General features: G+C 38.7%; 1 protein-coding gene across 5 annotated transcripts; it reads left to right on the top strand.

Moving 5' to 3' along the window:
- Positions 1-1,703: 1,703 nt before the first annotated feature.
- LOC113055856 (uncharacterized) lies at positions 1,704-17,693 on the top strand. 5 transcript variants are annotated; one of them, XM_026222231.1, is made up of 5 exons: positions 1,704-1,724; positions 8,450-8,535; positions 8,775-9,065; positions 9,150-9,194; positions 9,386-10,195. In XM_026222231.1, exons 2-5 carry the CDS (start codon positions 8,460-8,462, stop codon positions 9,550-9,552), a joined length of 579 nt encoding a protein of 192 aa, XP_026078016.1. In that variant the 5' UTR covers positions 1,704-1,724; positions 8,450-8,459; the 3' UTR covers positions 9,553-10,195. The 5 variants fall into 5 exon arrangements, with proteins under 5 accessions (XP_026078016.1, XP_026078015.1, XP_026078012.1 ...); XM_026222230.1 differs by lacking the exon at positions 1,704-1,724 and adding an exon at positions 7,266-7,411; XM_026222228.1 differs by lacking the exon at positions 1,704-1,724 and adding an exon at positions 7,664-7,825.
- The last annotated feature ends 1,433 nt before the right edge of the window (positions 17,694-19,126 follow it).

Raw genomic sequence — 19,126 nt, 5'->3', positions numbered from 1 at the left:
ACATGAAGGCCAGTAGGTGTCTCTTGCTTCCAGAAAATCACAAACACTTCTTCCAACTGATTTTCTAAAAATTATATTAAATTATACATTTTCTAAAACACAAATCACAGACCCGTCTCTTGTTTAACACAACTGGTTTAAAATAACTAATTTAAAATAGTTTCAGTCTTCACCTTAAACACCCCTTTCCTGTCCTCAGCCCTAATTCTTCTCATTCATGCTTATTTAAAAAGGTTAGGGAACACTTGGCATGTCTGAAATACACATGAGGGAGTATATACTTAAAATAAAATTGAGCCTGAGGGCTGCCACTAATGGGGACCTTCTTTGCTGTGTTCGCATTGATTCTGACCTTGCGTAAGCATGCCACAAGTGAGAGGAATTCTACATTTTTTGGGATCAGTGGTCACTAAACTGTCATGTTTGTGCCATCATGGTCTGCATGTGGTGGGGACGCTGGCTGTTCAGGCTCCTGTCCCATTGCATTCTCCCATTCATCATGGGTGCAAAATTCCTCTGGGTCCCCACATTCCAGAGCCGCTGTTCGTCTGTGCGTCTGTGAGCCCACTGACACAGCATTTTCAACCTGAGACCAAACATATTTACTGATGAGTTTGTATACCTAAAAGGAATTTCAAATCATTCTTTCACATCATTCATTATTATTACACTTAATGTTTCAGGTGATAGCATGATTAGACTTCATGTTACACTCAGGCTGTGATTTGTGAAAAAAAACAGAGGGGGGGGGATGGGGGAGGGTATTTGAAACATTTTAATTAATACAAATTAATCATGAGAACATGAACTTCATCACTGCATTTGCAGGAATTGTCAAATATGTTTTCTTATTAACTCATGAAGCAGCCTAACTCAATATTTTTACTCTAATAGCTTCTCTTTCCCCACACATATGAACTGTGATCACGCACAATGAAAAAACACGCAAGAATTAAATCAGTGAAATGATAGAAAAGACAGATGTATTATCTGTGTTAGTGTTAGATTATATCATGATCTCTGTCAGATATTATTTAGAGTTTGCATCTTTGCAATCTCTTCTCCCTTCTTACTCGCTCTATTCCATTGACGTTTCCTTTTAAGGAACTCCTTTTAAGGACTCCTGCCCTCCCTTTCTGTCTCCTTGGTTCCATGTCCATACTATTCCTTATATGTCCAGCATTTGCTGAAGGCAGGGCTAGGGACTCTCAGCATGTGTGTTGAAACATAGTGATGTTTATAGGGTCCCACGGCTTCCGTCTGGCTAAAGCCAGTCTAAAAAGATGCTCTGGACAGTTGACAGGCCACTGATGCGTGTCATCTCAAAGGCAAAGCTTATAATTTTTACGTGTTTTTAAGCCTTGCCAATTGAAACATTCCAAAGCGTTTAAAGCATTCAAACACAAGACAAGGAAAATCTCAACTGAGTAGCTGGCAGTGATGCGTGGGTTGATCCAAAATGAGCAGTTGCCTATTGTTACCAGCGGTTATGAGTCATCCAAAAATATTTTAATGATATTCTGGTTGTGGTTGGTCCTGTAGTTTCACATAAAAATGCCAATTAAACCTATCATTTATATAGTATACTAGACACATTTTTGAAATACATAAGCCTACACTTTTTTGGCTGAATAACTGGTATGAAGATGACGCACAAGCTCAGTCTGCATGTAGAGATGGAGGCAGCAAAGAAGACTGCATGGGGAGCAACGTCGCAGTTTTTGGTAAAACATGATTTTGATGACTTCATTAAGTTTTGATTCATAGAAAACTCTTTTTAAAAGATTTTCTATTTGTATAAATTGTATGTTAATTTTGATCAATGTTTTATTAATTAGTTGCCCGTATTTAAGGGGTGGGGGGGGGGGGGGGGTGTGAGGGGCTTAGCCTATAATACAAGATGATGAATTTCAAACCTTAACTAAACACATTTTTATTCTGAGATCAACAGTCTGTCATTAGTCTGTAGTCTGCCACAAAACACAACAACATTAAAATCATGAACTCAAATGTCATTGTAAAAAGAAAAAACAATGACTGTTGTAACAGTGCGTAAATCAGACCTTTCTGTAACGCTAACGCAAATAAGCTTAAAGGAAAATAACAGTGGGTCTAGGTACAATATTTTATTTTTATTTTTTTGCGGTTCGAGTTGCGGGCGGGTTAGTTGAATACGGCAGTGCGAAGTTCTCCTCGAAGTTCCTCCTGCACCTGAACACTTTTTTTTTTTATACGACAAATACATAAAAAAATATGTCAAAATACCGGTCTTGGAAAGTATGTTCGAAAAATCGGTTGTCTTAAGTGAAAGTAAACAGTTCGGATGTGTATTATAATGGATGCATTCATCGTCTCTTAAAGTGACCGCACCTAATTTAGCTACTAGTGTCACACACCTGGACTCATTTAGTGTGTTTTTGCCCGTGACCCAGTTTGTGTCTTCGGTGTTGAGTTTGATTAGTTCCCATGTGTGTCCATTTATCTTCCTCATGTGTTCCATGTCCCTGTTAATTTAGTTATTCCATCCACCTGTGTTTCCCCATTATCCTCTGTACATAAGCCTTTACCTTTCAGTTCTGTTTTGTCGGGTCTCCTCACTTGTGACTAACTCACTGGCTACTTACGTGTGTCTACCTCTGTGCTCCATGTTGGATATCCCCTGTGTTGGATATATTAAAAGCCTTATCCCGTTTATCCTCGACTCCGTATTCCTTCAGGCAGCGTAAAACTGTGACAGAAGACCCGACCTAAAGAAGAAAATAGAAAACTGCGTGTTTTTTTCCTCCGTTTTGTTTTTGTGTTTTCAAAGTCTTTTTGTTTCGTAGTGTTCTATGGATCCCCTCTATCGTCCCGAATTCCTCATCCTCCTGCTGAAGCAGGAAGGACGTTCTCTCGAGGACCATACCAGACAGTTTCTCCTATTAGCTAATACAACACTACACTACACTTCTACAACACCAGCCTGAATTCCAAATGCAGAGCGTTGTCGTCCGAAGATGGTCCTCGAGAGGATTTCGCCGCATTCGTGGAGTGGACTCTGGCGAGAAATGGCTCATCTTTCACCATCTGCCCCATAGAGGATCTCGCCAGTCCCACTCCCGACCCAGAGGCCAGCCAGCCACCATCACGCCGCACGGAGCCAGAGCCCACCGCAGCCACAGAGCCCGAGCCATCCACTGACAGGGAGCCGGATCTCGAGAGCGCGACTGACCAGGTGTGTGAGCCGGCAACACCGTGCATCGTGGGAGTCCTCGTGGAGATCGAGGGCGTGGAGGAAAGCCCTGCCCACACTCCTGCGACTGAGGGTGAGCTGTATGCAGTCTCTGAAGATCATATGGAGCAAGTTCTGGATCTGATGGACTGGTCTATGGAGGTAATCCCTAATTTTCCTGTTTCCCTGCTGGTTCCGTCCAGCCCTGATTCCCCTGTATACCCTCTCAGTCTCCCACTCCTACCTCCTCCAGTCATTTCCTCTGCTCCATTTCCGCTGGTTCCGCCCAGCCCTGAATCTTCTGTGTCTCCGCTGGTTCCGCCCAGCTCTGAATCTTCTGTTTCTCCGCTGGTTCCGCCCAGCCCTGAATTTTCTGTTTCTCCGCTGGTTCCGCCCAGCTCTGAATCTTCTGTTTCTCCGCTGGTTCCGCCCAGCTCTGAATCTTCTGTGTCTCCGCTGGTTCCGCCCAGCTCTGAATCTTCTGTGTCTCCGCTGGTTCCGCCCAGCCCTGAACCTTCTGTGTCTCCTGTATTCCCTCCCAGCCTCCCTCTCCCGCCTCCTCCCAAACCTGCTGGTCCCTCTACTCCTCTTTCGCTGGTTCCGTCCAGTCCTGATCCTCCTGTCCTTCCTCCCATCCTTCTCCTCTCTCCTCCTCCTAGACCAGCCAGTTCCTCGCCATCCCTGCTGGTGCCAGTCAGTCCCGCAGCTCACCCTCAGTCCGCGCCATCGGGGCGCGGTGGTTCGCCGCTGGACTGCCAGTCTCCAGCTCCGCCTTGGCGTGTTAAGGCCCTGTCTCCGCCTCCAGCCTCCGAGCCCTGGACTCCTCCTCGGTCCTTCGACCCAGCGGCTCCGCCTTGGCTCTTAGCTCCCTCGTCTCCACCGTGGCCTGTCATCCCACCTGCTCCACCGGGCTCCCTCGTCCCTCCGGCTCCACCTTGGTCAGTCGTCGACCATCCGCCGCCTCGGGACTCCACTCCTCTGGTTCCACCTCGTCACTCCATCCCTCCGGCTCTGTCAGGCTCCTCCTTCCCTCCGGTTCCACCTCCATCCTCGGTCACTCCGGCTCCACAGCGGTCTGCCGGGACCCCGCCTCCACCTTGGTCGCCTGAGCCTTCAGCTCCACCTAGGCCCTCCGGATCCTCGTCGTCACCCTGGCTCTGCGGCTGTGCTGCTCCATCTTGGGCTCCTCACCCACCGGTGCAGTCTCCGCCTGTCGGCCCCCTGGTGTCGTCGACCCTTCCTTCACCATGGCTCCTCCCGCCGTCGACTCCACCTTGGATCTCAGTCCTGGCTGGTCTCTGGTGGACCATCTGGCTCCTCCTGCTCCTGTCTCCTCCCTGGCTCCTTCCTCCGTCTCCTCCCTGGCTCCTCCTTCTGTGGTCCCTGTCTGCTGGCCCCCTCCTGGGAGTCCGTCCTCCACCGGAACCTCCTCCCAAGTTCCCACCCACGCCTCCCCCTGTTGTTTCTACGGTGCGAGGACGCACCTACCGGGAGGGGGGAGTACTGTCACACACCTGGACTCATTTAGTGTGTTTTTGCCCGTGACCCAGTTTGTGTCTTCGGTGTTGAGTTTGATTAGTTCCCAGGTGTGTCCATTTATCTTCCTCATGTGTTCCATGTCCCTGTTAATTTAGTTATTCCATCCACCTGTGTTTCCCCATTATCCTCTGTACATAAGCCTTTACCTTTCAGTTCTGTTTTGTCGGGTCTCCTCACTTGTGACTAACTCACTGGCTACTTACGTGTGTCTACCTCTGTGCTCCATGTTGGATATCCCCTGTGTTGGATATATTAAAAGCCTTATCCCGTTTATCCTCGACTCCGTATTCCTTCAGGCAGCGTAAAACTGTGACAACTAGCTGCTGTAATGTTAATCCGAGAAACTGAAAGAAAGAAAATCACTCCCTGCTCTCTACTGAATTACTTTGTAGTTTTAACAAGAATTAATGCATAGTCAAACCAACAATTATTCAGACACCAGATATCATTTTTGATATTGTTTTTTTTTATTTTTTTTTTTATAACTAGTACATGCAGAAGAGAGCTGAGATATATAGCGCATAATTGTAGGTCCCTCTTCTAAATGGTACCGTAAACACACACAAGCTTGGAGGTCTGTGGTGTTATTGTGTGTAGCAGCCTGCTTCAATATATTCCACTCAGTGATGTCAAAACTTGAAGAGCCTCTGATGACCCTTCTGGCCACACTTGAATCAGTTTCTGAACTGGTTTGGTCTGAGTGCAGGCATTATCATAAGAGTGATGTGGCCTGAGGCACCGAGGTGGAGGATGGGGAGGGCTTTGTATGCTTCTCTCTGTATGTTGTAAACAAAGTCCAGAATGTTAATTACTGCCACGTTAATCAGTTGACTGAGTTTGCACTGCTTGTTTCAAAGTGAAGTATGCATTTTCCTCACACAAACAGCTCATTATCCAGAGTTTTCCACTTCCATGGCTCTGTGAATGAATGCAGTCCACTCCATCTCTGCACGTACATAAATGTCAGTTTTAGGAGCATTTGACACATAGCAGTCACCAGCTTTTTTATTTTTTATTTTATTTTCTTTCTCTATGTTTGCATAATTTCCAACATTTTAGTGGACAGATGATTACAGCATTTCACCATAGACTCATAATGAGAGGCACTAAAAAGGTAGTTTCAATTAGCATGCCTACAATATCCTGTGGAAAACCTGGTTAATTCTTTAAACATTACTCCAGCATAGTAGCCAGGGCAGAGCTGGACGGGGACAAAAAAATGGCCCTGGCATTTATTTGGTCCATGGAAACCTGTGAAAACACTTGACTTAATTTGGCCCAAAAATTGTGGGGGAGAGAATTTACATTTTATTCAACACTCATGGCGCACACACACATTAGGTTAGATGCTGTGAGTCCCTAGCAAGCACTTTACAGATTCAGCTACTCTTTTTCTCCTGCCTGGGTTTTTGGCCTGAATCACTTACCGCAGAGCAAGCTTTTTCCGGATAAAGCAGCTGTGAAAATGTGGGAAAAGCCGATGAGGATGAAGTTTGGATGAAGCGATCATTATATAGGAGGACCATTCATTTTATAGCGCATTGTGAATGTAGCCTATAACTAGAATTATTTTTAAGTTGTTTATGCCACATTCTTACACTAGCTATTTTATATTGCTTTAAAGTTATCAGATCAGACAAAATTTACCTCTTTGTGCGAAGAAAAAAAATCTCTAACATGACATGATGTGTGGTAATAAATAACATTGATGAGGAGGCCTTAAATCCAGTTAGGCTATTAAAAGTTCTTGACACATTAAACCAAGTAACAACCAATGATGGGGTGTAGGCATCTTTTCAGAAGTGAGGGAGACAGAAATTATATATATATAGAATTGAATATATATATATATAATTTCTTTCTTTTTTCTTTTTTTTTGAACAGAAAGATTTGTAATGTTTTTAAAGAAGTCTCTTTCGCTCCCCAAGCCTGCATTTGTTTGATCTAAAGTAGCCTACAGCAAATGCAGTAATATTGTGAAATATTTTTACTATTTTAAATAACTGTTTGCTACTTAAATATATTCTATAATGTAATTTATTCCTGTGATCAAAGGTGAATTTTCAGCATCATTACTTCAGTCAAATACTGATTATTAATATTTAAAACAGATGAGTAAATTTTTCAGTATTATTTGATGAATAGAAGGATCCAAAGATCAGCATTTATGTGAAATAAAAAGCATTTGAAACATTATAGCCTACAGTATATTATTCAAAAGCTTAGAGTCAGTATCCATACAATAGCAGGTACAGATTGAATGATAATATATGCACGTATAACACTTAAAACGTGAATGAATTCCATCATTCTTATGAATATGAATAAATATGACAACCGAAGGAGGATTTTCTAAAGAAAGAAGACTGTAGCGCTCACACGTTAATGTGCCACGCACCGCCGACGCGCAATGAACTTGAAGCGCAGATGGCTTGACCGCATTCTGTTTCCGTAGAATGGGAAACTGTTGGCAAAGAATTCATGATGTCATCGGAACAATATGTCCAGGTACTCCTGCAGGAAAATAGGCTCACAGCAACATTGAACACAGAAGTTTCATTAAACCAAAGAAGCATTTCTCAATAGAAGTTCCTGTAATGTCTGGCAGCTGAATAAGCTGGAAGTTGTTTCTGAATGAGAGCAGAGGATTTCTTTTTTAATGTAGGTGCTCTTTGATACATTTATTTAGGTTTTCTGACCCTGAGTAAATAATTCTTGTTTTTTTTTTTTTTTATTAATAAATGAAACAAAAAATATAAAAGCCGCCTTTAATCAGATTTACGAGTGTGCCAAAACAAATCTGATCGGTTGCATATTTGACTTTAAAACAGCATTTGTAAGTTATCGTCATCATGGAGAGGAAATTTGCATGTAAGAAACAGCACCAACTACTGGTCAGAAATGTTGTTAACAACACAGCAACAGAGACTTGTTTGAGAGCCATGTTGAAAGTGAAAGTTAATAGAAGATTCAGTGTAAGGCTCGTGTAAACCTTTCTTTTACTGTCTATGGTGTAAACAGCAGTCAGAAAGGAATGTATTCAGATGCTGAAGACAGAAAAAGGAAAAATCGCAGGTGAGAATAACTCTCTCTGATCAGGAAATAATTCCGTTTATATTTAGCTACTCATCCATAACCGGCTGCTGGAAAACCATCAGTGCCTGCGTGCTGTTACGCAATCTGCCGATATTTTAAAAAGAGTGTGAATATATAAACGTTTTTGTCCACATTTTGACTGGTAGATGTTGCAATTGTTATCCACATAATTCGTATTTGCAGTCAGTCGTTAAAGAGAATTAATGCAGTGGAAAGATTTGCGCTTCGTGTCGTCTGATTTCTGTCCCAGCTGGAGATTCAGATACACAGCTGTGTTTCACTGCGTGCCTCTGGGCTTTTACTGTAAGAATATTTTGGGTTTCATAGCTATATTTTTTTTTTTTCACCCATTAGTCTCATCAACACATCTTAAAGCACAAGATACACAATATGAGACATTTAAGAATGAAGTATATCTTCAAATGATGTCAGCATTTTCGATTTCGGATAAAATATTCCTAAAAGAACCGATTGAATCCAAGTAAAACACTTTTCTGCTGAGCTTTGAGTAATTTTTCCTCTTTATCTGCTCTGTAAGTTCTAGTTCTTCCCTCGGTTATGTTTAATTTTTAAGGTAAATATCTCTAATTCTTTCTGTTGCAGAATCAGAACAATGAATGTTGTGAATGTTGTGGAACTGTTCCTTGTGGTTTGGAGCTTCTCTGCTGTCTGTCAAGGTTCTGATGATGGTAAGAGAATAAACTTTCTTTTTGAAAGTGTGTGTGAGAATGGCGAGGGACTTAATGTGAGCGAATGAGAAAAAACATTTAGTCAAATGTAGGCTAGTTAATAGATATTCAGAACGTAAAATAATAATGCACAATATTTTTGTAGTAGATCTGAATATTTTATTTCTTGTTTAAAAAGATAGATATTTTATTATTCTTCAATTGCTATATTATATGATGAATACATTGTTATTTTTCAGATGTCAGTGTAAGCTGTGATTATGTGACTGGATCTGTGGGGAAAGAAGTAACTCTCAGCTGCAGCGTCTCTCTGAAGATCACTGAATGCTGCTTTATAATGTATAAGTTTCAATACCCTGAGATCTTTAATGACTCTTCAATCTGCCAAGATGTTTCTGTGAACTCCTGTGAACAGAGAAACAGTTTCACATGCCGCTACACTCCAACTACAGCGATGACAGAACAATTCAGATTCTTTGTTTCAACAACGTGTGGATGGGGAAAATCAAAATTTTCTGTGAACATAAAAGGTGTGGTATATGATACTGTTATAAGTGTTTGAAGCACTGCATTTATTTTTAGTCTACTAACATTGGTTTAAAATCTGTTAACAGAACCCGTGAAATGTGAAATTGTCACTGAAGCTCTTGGACAGAAAGGTATTATATTCTATAATAATTATTGATCAGTTAAGAAAAAATGCTCTAGTCACGTGATTTTAGTGAAGCTCTTAAAAAGGAAACTGATCTCTGAACAATCTGTCAAGAAGTCATCAACAGATTTTCTGATAGGCTGAAGTTGTTTATGATTTAAACCATGTCATAAACCCATTTTAAACTCCCCTTTCCAGAAGAACCTGTCTGGGACATATCAGAAAGAGATGAACAGAAGAAACCAGAAGGTCGTGGATTTAAGATCGCCGTCATCGCTGCTGTTATAAGCAGTTTTATCATCGTCATAATGCCAATCATTTACAGAGTGACACAAAAATACACCAACCAGAACAGGACTCTCTGAGTGTCAGATATGAAGAAGACGATGACAATCGTCCAGAAAAAGAAAAAGAAAATATGATATAATAGCTGTACCAAATTAATTTGTTTAACTTATCAAACAGTGCTCCTAAAAGACACAAGCTTTATTTGAGCTCCAGCAAACTTCTCTACTATCTGTTAAAATATTAACTACTCAACTATAACTCAGATTGTAAAACTCTGTTTCTGTTTTATATTAATTTCTGTGAAATAATATATATATCTGTTTGATCAGTGTATTTACAGTTCTTTTTCTGCACAGAAAGCAGGTCCTGCTGAAATCAGCTGTCTTTAAACTATGAATATCATATACAGATCACATGGAATTATATTATTGTGTCTTGTTCTGAAGTGAATATGCATCATCTTATTGTTGATTGAGTGTCGTTTGATGAATCTTGGTGCAGGATTGCTGCTTGTTTGTTATTCTAAATGAAGATAAAACTGATATAATGCTATAAACTGAAAGTGAAGGAAACAATAGTCAAGTTTTCTTTGAAGTTTCTCTATTCTTTCACTTTGCTCGTAGTCTATCATATGTGTTTCAGTTGTAAAATGTTCTGCACGGACCATGTTTGCACAGCCTCTCTTGTTTTCTTCTATAATAAAACATGACAAATTTCCCATGTGAAGTTAATGATTGTATTTAAATAATACAGCAGTATATTGATATTAAGTTTTGAATTTGGAAGAAGAAAGCCTAATTTAGCCTAATAATACAATCAACTAAAAATCTTTCATTTGTCAATTAATGAAGCTTACCATGTCTCTACACTGTGTGAATAATATCAAACCACCTTTTGAAATGGTTAACTGTATGTTATTTTCAGGACAATTTACTTCATGCACTGCACTGGCGCCACAGATCTGTTAGAACATTCCTCTTGTCAGAAAATTGTCTGATGCCCAAAAATTGTTAACATCAAGTCTGGTACCCAAAATAGCCAATACTCTATTAACCGTGTTTAATGAGCCAAGAAGTGAAAGTGACATGACATTCAGCCAAGTTTGGGGACCCATACTCAGAATTTGTGCTCTGCTTTTATCCCATCCAAAGTGCACACACACAAACCATGAACACACACCCAGAGCAGTCATTTATGCTGCAGCACCCGGGGAGCAGTCGGGGTTCAGTGCCTTGTTCAAGTTGACATGAAGTTGAACATGAACATGAAGTTGACTGAGCAAAGCCAGTGAATAGCAGAAGGAGATGAAGTGCTGATAATAAAATTATGTTGTTAAAGGGAATATTAAAATTAGTGAATGAAGAATAAATGAATATAAATGGATACCCAGGAACTTGGTGTTTTCCACACGCACCATAAAGGGTGTAGAAGTGGAGCACGTGGAAGAACTCAAGTTCCTGTGAATCCACATTTCAGCCGACCTCACTTGGACCATGAACACCTCCCATCTGGTTAGGAAAGCTGAACGATTTTTCTTCCTCAGGAAGCATTATATGATTCTGTGTGACTGTGTGGTGTGCCAGCTGCACAGCACAGGGAGGAAGGACTTGGCTCGGGTGGTTATGATTGCACAGAGGACTATTGGGTGTCTATTTCCACATCTGAACTTGGTCTATTCAGAACGCCTCCTGAAGAAGAAGGCCAGGAACATTACTGCAGATCCCACACATCCGGGTCATTGACTGTTTGACCCCCTGGCCTCAGGGTGGAGGTGAAGGAGGTGGAGGGACAGCAGGGCCTTCTCTGCTGGCTCTATACAAATTTAATTGTGTAAAAAAAAAAAAATTGAGGTTGAAAAATTGTAGAGGTTGAACTGGAATATCTGCCTACAGCAGATCTTGTTGGTTATCTACTAAAAAAAACAAGGTGCTCTTTTGCCGACAAAAGTGGAATAACTAAGAAAGGATAAACTGCACCCAAACTAAGCCAATTCAAAGATTGCAACTACCAGAATGGCTAACAGCTAGCACTGAGCACAAGTTATTTGTTTACTTTTTAATACGAGAAAAGGGACAAAGAATGACATTGCATAGGCTACAGTAAAATTTGCCAAAATGCAGTGTCATCACGTGACAACCACACATATATAGTTGCTCTCTTGAAGCAACAGACACAGTTTGCATTTGAGGATCCTTCATACTTCTACATTATTTATAAGCCAACTGAGGACTGACTGTTGGTTGAACTGGCTAACTTAAATGCAAAAAAAAAAATAGATTATTGTTCATCCAGCCGTGCCACAAAACAGCAAAAGTGAGACAGATTAATTAATTTGGTAGTCTTAATTCTCACTGTTCATTGTTTGTGTGTGTGTTAAGGTCTGTGCCGAGTTTTACAGAATAACACAAACCAACCTGAAGAGCACCTTTTTGTCTTCTTTGGATGAATTAGCATTTAAGATGATTATGTTGTTCCGATCACATGGTGGAGACTATGAAGATGAAATTAAGACCCTCCTAGACCAACTTAACTAAGTAATAATTTATCAAATTAAGTAATAATTTTGTGTTAAATCTTGAAAACATTGTAAAATGTGTAACCTGTGATTTAGCATAATAGTTGCCCTTGAACACTCCACTTTTTTTTTTTTTTTTTTTTGGAAATGAGTTCATTCTCCATCTCCCCCAGAGTTAAAAAGATGAGTTTAACAGTTTTTTTAATCCATTCATATACATATCAGAATCTGGCGATAGCATAGCTTAACATAGATAATTGAATCTGATTAAACCAGTAGCACCTCTTTCAAAAATTACCAAAGAGTTTCAATATTTTTCCCATTTAAAATTTGACCATTCTGTACTTCCATTGTGCACTAATACTGGTGGAAAATGACAAGTTAAATTTTTGTTTTCTCATTTTTGAATGCAATGATACTGGTCTAATCAGACTTGGCAAGGCTTAGTAAATATTATATATAGTAATTATTATAGAACTACCCTATTTAATCATTTTACATGTTACCACATATTAAGCTTTGCCATATACTTAATGTACTTGATTTATTCATAGTCAGAATTTAGTTTTACAGGCTATGTGTGTGTTGGCCCCGATAATATCAGCAGGCTGGATATTTGGGAAAATCCAACTCGATCTCATGGCAATTCGTACATATTTTACAAGGTGGCTTATTCGTATGAATTTGTACAGATGACCTACACCTAACCCCGCCCCTAAACCTAACCGTCACTGGGGTTTAGACAAATCATATAAAATCGTACGAGTAAGGTCGTACAAATTCGTACGAATAAGCCACCTCGTAAAATACGTACGAACTGGTCATGAGATAACATTGCAAAATCTCAGTTCGGTTGAACATTAGAAAACAATTCTTCAAGAAAGGCTTGAAATCAAGGATGATTTACTGATTCATGAGGATCCTGAGTTTGAAAATGAACGCTGTAACTTGACCAATATTACAGAGCTTCCACCAGAAAGAGAACTGAAGATACTCCAAAAATACCTGAAGACTCAGAACCAGAGACCTTGATTTCCCCTTTAAACACTGCCAGTATGTCCTCTCCATCTCATAGCTCAAACCAGAGTTTCCCCTTTGTGTCTGTGAGACAGCATGATTATAAAATTATCAGTGGTCATCTCCTTTCCCGATTTCCAAGTTCCCAAAGGGAATGGGAATTTTAAAGAAGATGGAACACTGCTCACTGTACCAAGAGCAATATTTTTTCAGTCAAAGCTCACCCAAACAATCAATAGTTGGAGTCTGTGTCTGCTGCACTGATTGACAGTATCCATGTCTAAAGGATCCAGGCTCAGGAACAGGTTATCACAGCTGGACTATGAGCATCAAATATAAGGTTGGAAATAGAGGGATGCATTGGGTTTGGCCTCCTGTGGGACCCAAAGCAAATCTCACAGGAGCAGGTTTTTCCTGTGCTGTGGGCAGGAGTGGGCGGTCAGAACATTTCGCAAAAGCTTTTGCAACATATCATTAAAAAGAAAAAAAAAGGAAAACAAATTATGAAAATTAATACTTTTATTTAGCAAGGATTCTTTAAATTGATCAAAATGAATGATAAAGACGTCATTTTACAAAAGATTTCTATTTCATATAAATGCTGTTCTCCCGACCTTTCTATTCATCAAAGAAACCTGAAAAAAAATCTACTCTGCTGTTTTCAACATTATCATGATAAGTGTTTTGTTGTTGTTGTTGTTGTTGTTATTGATTGTTTTTTTTGAGCAGCAAATCAGAACATCAGAACTATTTCTGGAGGTTCGTGCATGTGAATGGAGTAATGATGCTAAAAATTCAGCTTTGAAATCTCAATAAATTACATTTTGAAATATATTCAAATAGAAATCAGTTATTGCTTTGGATCAAATAATCAGGCTTGGTGAACAGAAGAGACTTCTTTAAAAAACATTAATAAGCTTATTGTTCAAAAACTTTTGATTGGTAGTGTATAGGCAACTTTAATTTTTCTCTAACTTCAGGCTTTTAATTGGCTTAGAATTCTATAACTGCTAAATAATGATTTGTTTATATACACTACAAACTCTTTTTTTATCACATAAGAAGGCAGAATAGTTTCTATACTGTAATAGCACTGCATTGTTCATATACATATACTTTATTTATCACCTTCTGGAGATGACTTGAAAAACCATATTGTCGTTATTGTACGTTTAATGTGTTCGTGTTTCCAAAATTGTCAGTTTTTCTGTGAAAACAACTGTTTTCACAAAGTATAGCTGGACGCTGTTGTCCATATTAGGAGTTTCCTGGTATGGATTTCTGCGTGAGCGCGCCCTCTGGCGTCGAGTCTGAAGAAACACACACTGTACGAGTGTTTAGCGCTCAAACCCGTCTTCTGGGTCCGAATAAAATATCAGATCATGCGCAGATTATCCTGTCTCTTTGAGTCTAAGTCTATATTTATTCACACCAGCTCCTGAAAACCTCTATGCAAACACACTTGACCGAAAAAGTATATATATATATATATATATATATATATATAGATTTCACTTTCACCGCTGCTCTGACCGTTTATATTCATGGACATTCACACAGTCAGGTGGCTATAATTGCACAGAAAACAACTACTGATGAATATTAATTTTTATTTGAAATATATGCATTTCTTATGTTAATAATGTTCATAAAACAACAAAAGAAAAATAGAGAAGCACTCACTGCTTTTGTCTATTTAAGTAACTGTATCTTTATTGGGTATTTGTGTATATTCACTTCATAGAGTAATACAGTTTTTATAGAGTTTTCACAAACACTGTTAAGTTTAGATAATTTGTTTTATTTGTATAGAATCACCCTTGTTTCATTCTCTTTATTTCTCATGATTTATTTATCTGCTAAATTATAACATTTATAATCATAATGCATAATAATGATGTCCTTTATCATACAGTGTTTGGAGTGATGAGTGGTGTGCTGGCAATTTAATACTCAGCGAAGTCGAGAGAAAAGAAAAGAACAGGGCAATGAGCCAAATAGGTTGTGATTCGGAGTTCTCCAGTTTCTCCGTTATTTCCAGACCGAGCCTGTTTGAGGAGCTTTGCGTGAGCGTCGTGTCGAAAGTGAAAGTTTATAGGTTCAGTATTTAGTGTCTGTGAGCAGCAGAGAGAGTCAGAGAGTCTGAGACTGTGAACACACACAGAGCTCGGGTGAGAAATAACTCCCTCTGGATGGGAAATAATCTCCTTCAGTAATCCATAACCAGCTACGGGCAAATCTTCAAGTAAGTCTAGCTCATTACACATTTTGGAGATATTTCAAAATGCATATGAATATAGAATTATTTTTTTATTACTTGATCTGATGAGTTTTGCAGTGTTTTCATCGGAATTATTTGTTTTTGCGTTTTGCCAGTAAAGATAATGCAACGGAAAAAAAATTATAATACAATTAAATCATGGTGTTTAATTTCGGTCGTGGCTCAGATTCAGCTTTCAAATTATTTAAGTGTGGTATACTGAAGAAGTAAAGCTCTGACTTTTTTTTAAACTGTGTAATTATTATATTAAGTCTTGGTATTAGATGTAGGTGTTTATTGGAAGCATAAACGAATCAGACTGAAGCTGACGTGTTATTATGATGGTATATAGCCTATTTACGTTTTTAAAGTTGAGTGCCCTCTAGCGGGCGTGAAAAATAATGAAAGTGTCGTCTCTGTCGTCATGAACTTATGAATGACTGTCAATATGTTTCGGTTCTGATGTAAATGTCTGTCATTATTTCTACTGCAGAATCACAATCATGAATGCTGTAAATGCTGTGCAACTGTTCATTCTGGTTTGGACCTTTACTGCTGTCTGTCAAGCTGATGATGAACGTAAGAGAATAAACTTTTCCATAGAAAGGTTTATTGGATAAAAATGTAAGCCTGACTGTAAGTCGCTTTGGATGAAAACGTCGGCTAAATGCATAAATTAAATGTAATAAATTATTTAATACATTTTATTTTCTATTTAATTTATATTAGGGACTAAATCTGAGATGATGAAAACATGGTCAAATCTGATTCATAGATAAACAAAACACGTGGATCTTAAAATACCCAGTATGACTCTTAGTATGATTCAAAATACAGATTTACTGTTTGAATAGTTTACAAAATAGTAAGTGAAATCCAATATGATCAGAGAGCAGTAAAAATAAATCCCATTTTCAGTCATGACTACAGGATCTTGTGTTGCTCTGATTATATCTACTGCACATGATTACAAGAAACAGTCAGGACGAGACTGCATGCAGAGATCGCTGTATTATTCTGCTTCTAGCAAATACATTTTGTATTTATACTGCAGTTATGATTTATAATAAATAATAAACTATCTGACTTTCCCATGGCTAGATAAAATTCTAAATGTAACAAACAAAATATATAATTCAGTGATTTTATTTATGAATAGGTTCTCTAATGAAAGACTGTATATTTATTGTTGACATGGGCAGATTCAGATTTTCATGAGATGTAAAAATATATTCTTTTTTTATAATATATATTTTTTGTTGTTGTTTTTCATTTCCTCTATTATATGATATTCATTGTTATTTTTCAGATGTCAGTGTAAGCTGTCAGAATGTGACTGGACCTGTGGGGAAAGAAGTGAATCTTAGCTGCGACGTCTCTCTGCAGAGAAAAGACTGCTGCATTACAAAGTATAAGTTTCATAACCCTGAGATCTATAATGACGCTTCAATCTGTCTTCAATATGTTTCTGTGAACTCCTGTAAACAGAGAAACAGTTTCACATGCCCCTACACTCCACCTATAGTGATGACAGAACAATTCAAATTCTTTGTGCAAACAACGTGTGGAATGAGAAAAGAAGCAATCTTCACTCTTAACACAGGTACTGCATACTGTAACATTTTTGCTTATAATTTAGTAAATCTTTGCAAATGTACATTTATGTTCAATCTACTAACAGTGGTTTAAAACCAGTTAACAAAGACAATTCAACCTGAAAATAATAGTAAAACTTTTGGTAAGAAAGTTATTATATATTTATTATAACTATTGATTATTTCTTCAGTTTCCTCAGAACATGGGAACCCAGTAAACCCATCAGGATCCCCTCCACCAGAGACAGCAGCAGGATTCAAAGGAAATGTCATCGCTGTGATTATGGTTGGTCTCATCATCATCATCATCTTCATCATGATGGTGATCATTCGCCAAACAAAACCAAACTTCACCAAACTTTGTAGACGTCAGAACTGGATGTTTCTGAGAGTCAGACATGATGAGGACAACAATCATCCAGAAGATGTGATATAATAGCACTGAGTTTTGTTTGACTTTTCATGTGATGCTCACGAAACACACAAGCTTTATTTGAACTCCACTAAACTCTACAATATCTTATTTCTCAAACTACTGGATATATAACTCTGGATGTAGGTTTTAAACTATTGTTTCTGTTTTATATTGATTTCTGTGAAATAACAGCATATTATTGATCAGTTTGATCAGTGTATATGACTTTAATAAACTCAAACCTTTGTGAACTTTAAGAAGAAACACAGCAAAACTCAAACTGTCTTTTTTCTGACTTTCAAGAAATGTCTAACATTTTTATATATTACAAGATTGTGTGAATGATGTGGTTTTGTACAGTATCTTAATATTTTTAAAAAGGGACATTGACATGAATAAAGACTTGTGATACTCTCTAAAGCTGAATATCTGTATCTTCTGTTTATGGATAAGTTGTAGCTGATAAACTAGTAAATGGGTGAAGAGTACAAAGAGCTGATCTGTTTGTATACATTATTTATTTGTATAAGACAAGTTATTTTCTTATTCTGCAGGAAATCTTTAGATATTTGTGGTTATAAGGGTTTGGTTTTTTAATAAAACAGATTTGGAGGTTTAATGATTGTAGTGTAAACCTGTAGAGTTTCAATCAACCTTGAGATTTGTTTTCTGAAATACAGTGAAACAAAACACAGAACACAGGACTACCAAAAAAAACTAAATAAGCTTAATAAATGTTAAATAATAACTAAAGTAAGCACTAAAGAAAAGAAGCACTTAAGAAAATTTTAATAGAACTGTGCACATTTTACACAGACTACCCAGTGCTACATAAAGTGCATGTGTGAATACTGAATAAACCAGAAGGAAATCAAGAAGCTGCCACACAGTCTGATGATGAGGGTCTGAACTTCCTGCCTGATGACAGAAGGGTGAAGAGTTTATGAGAGGGGTGTGTGGGGTCACCCAAATTACTGATGGGTTTGTGATTACAACATGATGTGAAGATGATCCGTGGCAGATGCTTTTATTCAAAGCAACTTACATTGTATTGCAGGTTTATATTTGATCAGTTCATTCACTCAAACCTGTAGCTAACACCACTGTCTACTGTTTGAGAAACTGTCTGAGAAATAACATCTGTTCCAGGAAAGAGAACAAGAAGATCCTACAGCCGATGAAAACAAACAGCTTTCATGTGTCGAGCATTCAGAGTCAAGAAAATCTCTCTTTCCATCAACAGCCGTCAGACGAGACGACAAGAATCCTCCATAGAGCTGTTACAAGATTCCTTTTGGTCTCTGCAATTGGTTTTAAATGCTAAAAAAAAAAACTAAATATATGGTCTTTACTCATAGTTGTACCAAAATAATGGTTACACCTGTTTTATCCTTTGAGGGGAACTGTATTGAAAGAGTAAATAATTATAAATATTTGGGTTTATGGCTTGATGCCAACAAGTATGTTAGGATGTTGATTGTTGACTTCATTTCAGCATTTAACACCGTCATTCCCTCCAAGCTAACCACAAAACTTGGAGACCTGGACATTAACACCTCCCTCTCCAACTGGATTATGGACTTTCTGACCAACAGACCTCAGCATGTTCTGTCAGACCACACCTGCTCCACCACCATCACACTCAACACCGGCGTACCACAGGGCTGTGTGCTAAGCCCGTTCCTCTACTCCCTCTACACCCACGACTGCAAGCCTGTGCATGGATCCAACTCCATCATTAAGTTTGCAGATGACACCACAGTGATTGGCCTCATCAGTGACAATGATGAGACTGCTTACAGGGAGGAGGTACAGCACCTGGCCAAATTGCAGTATTACAGTGCGCTGA

This window comes from Carassius auratus, chromosome 37, assembly GCF_003368295.1.
Source record: "Carassius auratus strain Wakin chromosome 37, ASM336829v1, whole genome shotgun sequence".
Classification (NCBI taxonomy): Eukaryota; Metazoa; Chordata; class Actinopteri; order Cypriniformes; family Cyprinidae; genus Carassius; species Carassius auratus.
This window is presented reverse-complemented; position numbering and strand designations above follow the sequence as displayed.